The 10,924-nt window shown below is 39.2% G+C and overlaps 2 protein-coding genes across 2 annotated transcripts; both read left to right on the forward strand.

The window, feature by feature from the left end:
- Positions 1 to 33: 33 nt before the first annotated feature.
- ndufs8b (NADH:ubiquinone oxidoreductase core subunit S8b) lies at positions 34 to 4,402 on the forward strand. The gene is made up of 7 exons (XM_067599379.1): positions 34 to 167; positions 1,072 to 1,120; positions 1,212 to 1,277; positions 1,391 to 1,480; positions 2,444 to 2,616; positions 3,588 to 3,716; positions 3,870 to 4,402. Exons 2-7 carry the CDS (start codon positions 1,072 to 1,074, stop codon positions 3,999 to 4,001), a joined length of 639 nt encoding a protein of 212 aa, XP_067455480.1. The 5' UTR covers positions 34 to 167; the 3' UTR covers positions 4,002 to 4,402.
- Positions 4,403 to 5,303: 901 nt separating this feature from the next.
- ran (RAN, member RAS oncogene family) lies at positions 5,304 to 9,244 on the forward strand. The gene is made up of 7 exons (XM_067599380.1): positions 5,304 to 5,419; positions 6,369 to 6,426; positions 6,572 to 6,656; positions 7,903 to 8,028; positions 8,238 to 8,425; positions 8,523 to 8,693; positions 8,860 to 9,244. The coding sequence occupies exons 2-7, from the start codon at positions 6,394 to 6,396 to the stop codon at positions 8,902 to 8,904; spliced, it is 648 nt and encodes a 215-aa protein (XP_067455481.1). The 5' UTR covers positions 5,304 to 5,419; positions 6,369 to 6,393; the 3' UTR covers positions 8,905 to 9,244.
- Positions 9,245 to 10,924: the final 1,680 nt, after the last annotated feature.

Here is a 10,924-nt window from a genome sequence, read left to right on the forward strand (position 1 = left end):
TCAAGTGAAGAACATCAGTAAATGTAGCCTACAGTTGTTTTGCGATTTCATAACCGAGAGTGGAGAATAACGAGGAGCAGTGAACGCAGCATGTGTATAACTGCGCAGTTCAGGGACCAGTGTTAAGTAAGTGTGAGTTACCTGTCACTGCTCACCAAAAACTTGAGGTAAGTCTAGTTAAATATAATCATAGAGGTGACCTGATTACTGTTGAGGATTCATTTGAGCTCTAAGAACAGGGAGCATGTTAAGTTAATTTAGCTTGTCTGCTAAATTACTCTAAATTGCCAATGTGAATGATGAGAGGCGTATTTATAGTATATTATCAAGTCCGGATATATGATTTAGTATAATGAACAGTTATCATCTGAATAAAGTAAAGTAATTTTTTTTGAAAATAACGTGTTTTTAGGGAAACTGCGCTTTAATGTAACGCAATAGCCGAGAAGCCAAATCTTGCTAACGGTTGTTTTATTCGTAATGACGCATTCACGTCATATCGTCCTGATCGTAAATAAGAGCTGCTAAATATCCAATCTAGATGAAACACCTGCAAAGGTGTATACAAAATCGCCACAGTTGGCAGCATATTATGACACTACTACAGCCAATAAAAACGAACTATATTTGCTACAGTGTGTTTATATGTGGTTTAACTTGTTAATAAACGCCTACCAATATCTCACGCAATTAAAAAAAAAGCTAATTTAGCCTAGTTTTCCATTAATATGGCGCAGCTGCTAGCCTAGCATTGTGTGTAGCCATCTTGCAGTAATCTGAATGCTCCCAAATCGTATAAACTGGACGTGTTCCCGTTCTTCCCATCCTGCCGGCATGCCGTCAATGTGGCAGACCGCTGACGTAATACCCGGGATTTGGGGCGCAAGATTATAGGATGCATGTGCTCAGTCAGCTGGCAGCCTCCCTCGCTCCCTCACTCCCTCCTCCTTTTGTTTTCAGTGGAGAGCTTTTTCAGTGTTGCAACAATAACGTTTCCTGTATCTACTGGTCACATTTTAGTTCCTCTAATCAGTATCACCTGTCAACTTTTCTAACTGCCTCTCTGCTCAGATGTCTGCTGCACTGAGTCTGCGTCTCCTCCACTGCTACTCAAAGCCAGGTAGGCTACTACTGAAGCAGGTGTCATTAAAACAGTAATATGTCCATTTGTACAACATGAGGCATCACATCACGTTTGTGTGTATCTCCAGGCACCTTCGGACACGGTCCTGGCCTTGTGCGGCCTTTCAGTCTCAGTGTGCAGAGAGAGGGCTACAGTGAGTGCTGCTACAAACCAAGAGCTATTCACACATGGCATTCTCAGCGGAGTGACCACATGTGACCGCTGTTTTGATAAACTCCCATCTCCCTCTATTGTCTCTCTCCACAGAGTATGTAAATGCTCAGGAGCTGCCTACAGACCTGAGGTCCATCACCGACCGGGCCGCCACAACTCTCCTATGGACCGAACTGTTTAGAGGTCACACATACTGTGGTTTCCATGCAGATAGCCTTTGTCATGCTCAGGATTAATGGATAAGCCTGGTGGTATTCTGTATTTTTCTTACAGACAACAAATCTCCTGAAAATACAAAAGCCATCAATGAGTTTATTAGATTTATGATTTTATGAGTTTACTAACAGATATTGTCTGTGTGGCCAAATCCTGATGTATTATTAAAAACACATAGATGGGCCACACTGAGTGATATGTTCCTTTATTATTATTATCCAAACTAGAGTCAATTCTGCATACACCAGCAGAATTGACTCTAGAATTGACTTATTACTTTCTAGTGAACCAAAAGTATATTGATTCCCAGCTGAAAAGGATATTATATAGTTTAGTTTATGTGACATTATGACAGTGAGGATATTAAATCACATATGACTCTAAAATGTCACAGATGATACAATGAAATCCAAGACTTTAAGACTAATCTAGATCCAATCTAAGACTAGTATTTCCATTGAAGTGTGTGATATAACGAGAGTAATGATGTGGGAGTCCAAGTGAATAAGTAACAACACATTACCAACAAGCTAATACAGCAAATACCCAAACTATCATTAACAAATCAATCCACAATTTTCAAAACGTTGGCGCCCCGGCCTGTAATTCAGTTCTGGCTATGGACCTGTTGTCATACCCCTCTCTCTAGTGTTTCCTGTCTCTTTGTACTTAAAAATTATAATAAAATGCACTATTTACACTATTTATAAGTCCAGGCAAATATACAGTTTGTTTGCTACAAACTCCAGTGCTCAGCTATCTTAGGACATTGCTCAAGCTTCTTAGAAACAGATGGGTTTGTGGCTGAGTGCCTCAGACAGGATAGGGAAGTTGGAAAGCATTGAGAGACTGATTGTTTCATTGTTTTGTTGACAATAAGAAAAATATAGAACAATGTCTTTAAGTCAGTCATCACTCTTCCTCCTCCAGGTTTGGCAATGACCATGAGTTACCTGTTCCGTGAACCTGCCACCATCAACTACCCGTTTGAGAAGGGCCCTCTGTCACCTCGCTTCCGTGGAGAGCATGCTCTCCGCCGCTACCCTAATGGAGAAGAGCGCTGCATTGCTTGCAAGCTTTGTGAGGCCATCTGCCCCGCTCAGGTGAACACAAACTCATGCTCAGTTCCTGCAATAAAGATCAATATTATGTATAGAAAGTATTCAGAATAAATCCAGGAATCTATCTGTGTCAATTTGGAATATTAAAGAACAGGTATAAATCATTTTGAGTGCTGAAACAATAAGCCGATTAATAGATCAGTTGATAGACAGAAAATTATTATTTTTTGTTTATTTTTTGGCTGTTGATATGTTTGAGGTTTATAACGTTGGTCAGGTAAGTAGGTATTTCTTTAAAGATGTCACTTTTGGGAACTTTCAATTTACATTGTTTATAGTTTCAGACATTTTACAGACTAATTGTTTGATTAATTGAAAAAAACCCATAATTTTTTAAAAATGTAGTTACAGGTAGTAGTTACAATGACTGCATACATATTCTGAGTTGCCCTTGCTGCAAGAGATGCTTGTTTAAAGTACACAACAAATATGGGATGCATGGAAAATCATTTAAAACATTCAGCCCCTTTGAAAACATTCAGGTATTATTTTGGTAAAAAACAAAAAACAAGACGAACTCTTGTAGTTTTCTGCCATTCCAGTGTCTCTTTCTTTCTCTATGTCTCATATAAACACACCACATACTTCTTCTAACGTAGAAAAGGATGTGATATTGAGCAATGTCCCAGATTTGTGATGACATTGTTTTATCTGGTGGCACACACAGCAACTACTTTCACACAAAAAAATTAAGTAAGGCCTTTTGTGCACTAAAGTAAAGATATTTATCTGCTGTAGTGTGTTGCTAAATTCATGTTGCTAATACTAATAACGCTACTCACTGTTCACATCATACCCATAGTACATTCTGTATTCTGTTAAAGGGGTTAATGCTATGATTTGAATCTCACAGTACCTGCTGCTAAGGCTTTGAGCTATTCAGTGCTGAAATATCTGTCTGTCTTATCTGACTTTGGTTTTGTCTCTTCCCTTTTCTCCTCTGTCGAGGACAGGCCATTACCATTGAGGCTGAGACTCGAGCTGATGGCAGCAGGAGAACTACACGCTACGACATTGATATGACCAAGTGTATCTACTGCGGCTTCTGCCAGGAAGCGTGTCCTGTTGATGCCATTGTTGAGGTAAATATAGGTATATCATATAGGGCATCATACACTCAATTTACCATCAAAATCTTAAAGTAGAGTGAGAAACTTCACGTTGTATGTATGCAGTTAGACATTAGATTCTGACGTTAATTTTAATGTCAATTTTTTCCTCAATCCCTCCCTCAGGGTCCAAACTTTGAGTTCTCCACAGAGACACATGAGGAGCTGCTGTACAACAAGGAGAAGCTGCTCAACAATGGAGACCGATGGGAGGCTGAGATAGCAGCCAACATACAAGCAGACTACCTGTACAGATAAACTGACCGTTGTATCTGTGCTCTGCCAGCTAAGATGTGTCAGACGTGAAAATGATACATCTAATCATCCTCCTATGCATTAAAGAGATTATGTGTAGCTTTACAAATATCCATATAAGCAGTGGAGCCTTGCAACCTTATATTCTGTTGTCAGAAATTAGAAAAACAACAAACAAACACGCACAATTATATATCTCTCGTGTTGATATTGTACTTTATGATGTTGACTTTATAATCTCTAACCCATAGCCTATGCACAATCTGTGATTAATTATTTTCTGCTGCACTTTAGAAGCATGTTGTATCTGATTTAATAGCCAGGACATTTATGAAACATTATATGTATGTAATTTTGCTGAAGCTATTAAAGATACTGAAATAAAACATGTTTTTAAAATTGAACTGTTCATTCTCTTGTTGCATTGCAACAAGTTCTGAAACTATCAGTCGATTCATTGACAAGCCATCAGTCAAGTCATTCATCTAGCAAAAATGCCAAATATCATCTGATTCCAACTTTACATACATGAGGATTTTATCTGTTTTATATTACTGTAAATTGAATATTTTTGGGTTTTGGGCTGCTAGGCTGTTGAAACAAGCTATTCGAAGGCATCACCTTAGATTTTGAGAAATAGCAATGGTCACATTTGGATAAACAATTACGGACTGATTAATTATAAAACGAATTGTTAGTTGCAGCAACAATTAAATCCGGTCTTGTAATGTCAGCCACGCTTTAACCACTATTAAATATTAAATAGAGCTGGAACAAGCAGCACTTAATAGATTAATTGATCTACACTGATTAATTGTTGAATATTTTTTAAGTAAGAACAATTTGCTGATTCCTGCTTTTCTTTGACATATGATAGTAAAGTAAATACAATTGAGGCTTGGACTGTTGGTCGGACAAAAGCTATTTGACAGTGGACTTTGTGGACTTGTGATGAGCATTTTTACCATATATTTTTAAAGATATTATCTACATCAAACAATTAACTGAGAAAACAATCAGCAGATTAATCAATATACTAATGAAAATATCGTTAATTCATTCCCAATGATATATTTTTTTAAGGAAGTAAACATGGCAGGTCCTAAATAACACACACAGATGCACCCTTTTTAATTTGTCACAGGACGTGTAAAAACATGCAGTCTTTGGTTTAATACAATACTTTATTAGCTGTAAAACTGGCTGTACTGGAGTTACGTGTCGTATCATAATCTATAGGAATAAGTGGCTGCGGGCTTGCTGAATCATGGTCTCAGAGGTACACTCCTCCACTTCTGGAATCAAATGCGTTTTTACCGCTGCGGTGGTCACGTGATAAGGGCGGAAACTGACTCATAGTCCACGCTGAATCTCCCGCGAACGCAGCCATTTACTCTTTTTCTCTCATCGCGGCAGCACCGGTGAGTCCTCCTCTCATTATGGGCCAACCTAACATTTTAAGTTTGTGTTTCATCAGGTGAAGTATGTTAAAACAACGGGGAACTTGAAGGTGTGCGTTTGTGTTCATTTGGCTTTGTAAGTGTGACCACGTGAGGAATTAGGCCATTGATTATCTTGTGCTAACTCCCGGCTACATTAGCAGTTAGCAAAGAAAAGAATGGCCTCCATGCCGTGCGGGCTAACAGGTTAGCATGCACTGCTCTACCTCATTGCACTGCTTTGTTCTTGAAAACCGCTCTTTTTCCTTAAAGTTGGTGTATTTAAACTTGTTGCCAGCATCAACCTTGAATGCGTGTCAGCCAGCGTGGTGTGTGAAATGTCGTTTTTGTTATAACTGGGCATCAACTGCAACATGGAACACATTAGTCCAATTGTTCCAGTCGAACAAGAAAAAGTGCGGTCTCGCGTATGGACCTCTCGTATGGCGCACTCAACGTTAGTAGCTCGTAAGCTAGCGAGCATCTCACGGTGTTAATATACGGCAGTAGCAGCAAGCTTGATCGTCTTTTCAGTCAAAATTCCGAGTCCAGCGTTACATTTTTAGTTGTTTTACCTGTATTGTGCTTTTGAGCACATTCAGATGTTACTGTAACTATTCTTGCTAACGTGTCGGAACGTTAGCATGGATAGAAAATGCTAGAATTTGTCATCGCTAGGTAACGGGCTGCGGAGTGACGTTATAACCGTTAACTATATAACGTAAACCGCCCAAAGCGCCAGAATAACGTTAACTGTGCGGTTTTAAGTTAGCGACTTTGTGAAGATCCCCCCCTCCCTTCTCAAAGTGTAACGTTAAATGCGGCGATTGCTAACACCATTAGCTTAGCGTTACTGATGACTGTCCAACTTGGCAGACAGTACGGCGGATAACCTGCTGCTAACCGTCCCGCCTTGTTTTGTTTCACTCAGAAAAATCGCAACCACGGCGGACTCAATGGCACAGTGTGTTCCGGTGGCGGTGTTTAAGGTAAGTGTGGTTTAATAACACGTATGGATTTTATTATATCAGGCATGAAGGTGTAGAGACTTGTACTAATTGTTCGCTGGGCTTAACCGCCCGTGTGCGGAACCAGTACCAACCAGTCTGAACTAACTGCTCTCCTGCTTGACAGCTGGTGTTAGTAGGAGATGGAGGCACAGGCAAAACAACGTTTGTGAAGCGGCACATAACAGGAGAGTTTGAGAAGAAATATGTTGGTGAGTATTTCCCCATGTTGTGAAGTGTGAATGACCCATCAGGACATTACAGAGAATGACTTAAAGATCCCCTCCAGAAATGTTTCAAGATGTAAATACTCTATTTTGAAGAATAATTGTCAGGTTTTTTCCACCAAAAAAAGTCCAGTTATCTTGATAAAATCCTTGAAATGACATCTACTCCTTCTCCCTCATTAAAAACTCCAGAAGCTATAAATATGCAAATGTATATTTCACTTCAGAAGTTTAACTGCTGGACACACGATGTCTCCTACATCACTGTAAAGTCCATTCTCAGTGTTTGTGCACCAGAGGCTTCAAGTTTCCACATCACTTTTGTAAGTTGAATATTGGACCAGGATTTGCTCTCAAACTATTTGTGATGCCACAAATCATGCTCATAGGCCGACCCCTTAAAATTGGATTTTCAGTGAGTACAGGGAAACTTGTCACTTTCAGCACATGAATGTGAAAACAGCCTTCTAGTGTGAAACTCTGCACAAACATCATTCTGCACAGTGAAGCTCAAACATCCAACTGCAGGAACAAGAAGAAAAACATATTTTTGAGTGGAGGGGGACTTTAAAGATAACAACTCTCAACTGTGATGCTCAGTCACTTGGAGTGAGGCATTATGCATCAATAAGCAGGGCCGGATTAACCCAGTAGTGGGCTGCGGGCCCCTGCTGAGCCCCCTGCCCGCCCAAACTTAGTTTGGGTTATTAATTGATTAAACTCATTTAATAAAAAATATGCACCATGTATTCACAATATTTGAAATATTAAAGGTTAAAAAGTAGATTTTTGCATAGATAGGACCTCAAAATTAGGGACAAACACTTACCAGTTTCAGTTTATATAAATCAGTTTATCAAATTACCACAAGCTAATTGCTTGACAGTGAACTAATTATTTACTCTACATGTACCCAAGAACAGGCATCACAGGTTTGAAATTCTCATTCAACAATAATCATGCATTTGACTGGCACACATCTGTATCCAGTGTTAGAAATATAGACTAGAGCAGAATGAGACTCGGCACAGAAACATCCTAGTTTGATCTTCTGTTTGTGCATTAATATGTTCTCATCGTGTAAGATATTCTTGCTGCACTTCATTATTTCATATACTCATACTATGAGTCCTCCCCATTTGTCTTACTTTCTTCCGGCCTAAATTAATGGGTTAGCCATATTTTCCACCCTTCTTACACTCATGCATCTTGTGTTTTCTTATAATGCTAGCCACTCTGGGAGTCGAGGTGCACCCGCTGATGTTCCACACCAACAGAGGAGCCATCAAGTACAATGTGTGGGACACAGCTGGTCAGGAGAAGTTTGGAGGCCTGAGAGACGGCTACTACATTCAAGGTGCTGCTCACAATCCCTAGCATGTTATTTATACTTGGTTCATGCAGCAGTCATGACATATTTGTCATGCATTATCCGAAATTAATCAGCATTTAGCTTTTTTTTTTTCTGGCCATTTAATGTTGAACGGTCAGACCAATCACTATATACTTAATTTAAAACCACTTCCATGTTTATAGTGTATTAAAACTTCACTACTACCTCCACAGCTCAGTGTGCTATCATCATGTTTGACGTCACCTCTCGAGTCACCTACAAGAACGTGCCCAACTGGCATCGTGACCTGGTCCGTGTCTGTGAGAACATTCCCATCGTCCTTTGCGGCAACAAGGTGGACATCAAAGATAGGAAAGTCAAAGCCAAAAGCATTGTGTTTCACCGCAAGAAGAACCTGCAGGTAATAACTGTGCTCTCACACATCAGTCACATATAAATTATGGAACGCATTGGTTTGAACTATTATTTCTAACTGCTATAAACCGCTTTGTCTCCAGTACTACGACATTTCTGCCAAGAGTAACTACAACTTTGAGAAGCCTTTCCTGTGGCTAGCAAGGAAGTTGATCGGTGACCCAAACCTGGAGTTTGTGGCCATGCCTGCCCTTGCTCCCCCAGAGGTCCAGATGGACCCAACCCTTGCTGCGAAGTATGAGGAGGAGCTTCAAGTGAGTATGATGATGGTGATACAGGCACAATGTCCGTATAGGTGACTATATCTAGTAATACCAAGCAGCTTCTTTGCCTTATTCAGGTATAGAAGAATAAACTTTATATATTTAGCAGGACACAATGTTATTGACTTAATTTTAATGGCTGTTTCTCATTCTCCAGGTTGCATCACAAACAGCACTCCCAGATGAAGAAGATGACCTCTAACCTGTCAGCTGAATTTTCCCTCTGCCCCACCCCCCTCCCACCCCGCTGTGGACAGAAAGTTTTTGGAGTTTTGCCCCCTTACTGTAAAATCCCTTTTCAGATTTTTTATTTTTGAATTTTTTTGTTTGTTTTAAAACTAAGGAAAAAAACTTGGTGGAAAAGTTGTTCTAATTTCACTGTATAAGACACACCCACCCTAGTGTTGTTGTTGGCATGGCGACGTGCTACTCTTCATCTTCGAGCACCCTCCACTGCACTTACCCAGCTCGCATAATGCTGTTGTACGGTGTACTGGAAGCACTAAGGGAGTAAACTTTGAATAAAAACATTCTCAATATTACATGTCCAGGTTTGTTTTTAATTTACCAAAGTGGCAGAGTCACAGGGACGCTGTCGGTTTAAAGTAGTTCCAGTAAAAAAAACACTGAGCTCTGTTGATTATCCAGAGTAATAGAGACACCTTCTGGAAGGGCATCTTGTTGTTGAATTTGAAGTCATTTTTAAATGCATTGTCAGAGGTGGGTGATACCATTTTTATTAAAAAAAAAAAAAAAAAAAAAAAAAAAACTCATTAGATCCCATATGTAACTATATATTCCAGTATTGATATATAATGCAATATAAATTTTGTAATGAATTATATAATTTAATAGATGGGATATTAATGTTTGGTTTTAGCTAATGCAGCAAATTAATCAAGGTATTCTACATCTATTATGGGCTTTTTTTCCACAGTAGACATTTTGACTTTCCATAAAAGGGAAAAGCAGAGGTGTTACTAAAAAAATTAATTATGGCTCTATTCTACTCAATTGTCCCAGTAAGCTGTGACAGTGAGCCATCATGCACAAAACCAGGGCCCTGAAAATACACTTATATATACTTATGCCTTCCTGCTGTGATGTGTGAAAATGTTTATCATAGGACTAAAGCCTGTTGCTATAAAGTAGTCATCTTTGATCTACAACATTGGCGACAATGGGCCCAGTACAATTATTAGATATTACGCTGATAGATATCTAACAGTTAATCCTGCATGTAATGGGGCTCAATGATGTAACTCTTAGAAAAGCTTACAGTGGTGCTGTTGCATCCTAAACATAAGGTCCTTTTATACGGAATCAAATACTTATGTAAGAGGTTTTTCCAGGGTCAACAACTTTAATAGCTCAACAGATGTAAACTGGATCTAAAATATTAAGGTAATGTTTGTCCAATCACAGTAGAGGCATTTACAACCTGCTGGCCACCAGGTGTCAGCCCTGTTCAAAGCACAGTGGACTGAACAACCTCTACAGCATTACGTAATAGTTTTTACTCTGCGCATTCATTGTGAGTGCGTGTGACTTCAACTCGGTTTTATCCATGTTTTTTTTTTTACACCAGGTGGTTACTACACTGATCTGGGTTAGGATGCAGTCACATGTCATAGTCTTGTGGCCATTGTGACTATTTTTATCACCCCACAACCACGATGCAGGTTATGTTTATCAGAAACAACACAGATTTACGTCACCTGACACCTCATCATCATCAGGAAGTCATCACAGGTTACCTATCTGTTTTAGGTCTACATGCAATATACATTTATGATGTATTTAGTTTGCTTAAAACAATCTTGTTATCTGACTTGTTAGCATCATCAGTCAGCTTTCCCACCTTTATGAAAACAGGTGGTTACTCTCCTCTGATTGGCTGAGTTTAATTCTATAAGATCCAGGTGTTGTTATTGTTATTTATTTAAATTACAGACTAAAATTTACTAATTTGCGCCTGCTTTCAATACACTGGTTTAAAAAGTACAACCTATCCTGTTATATTCCTTTTCCCTACATTACAGTGTGTGCTGCATTCAGGTTACACTACTAAAGCGTAAACGTAATAACCAAAATGCACACTCTGGCTTTTAGATAATAGTACATTTGAACTGGGAGCTAGAGGTGGAATATTTTAGACTATACATTAAAGTGTAGTAAATACTGTATATTCATTCGCCCACAGACAAACTAAATGAGCCGAA

This window comes from Thunnus thynnus, chromosome 9 (genome assembly GCF_963924715.1).
Source record: "Thunnus thynnus chromosome 9, fThuThy2.1, whole genome shotgun sequence".
NCBI classification, from domain to species: domain Eukaryota; kingdom Metazoa; phylum Chordata; class Actinopteri; order Scombriformes; family Scombridae; genus Thunnus; species Thunnus thynnus.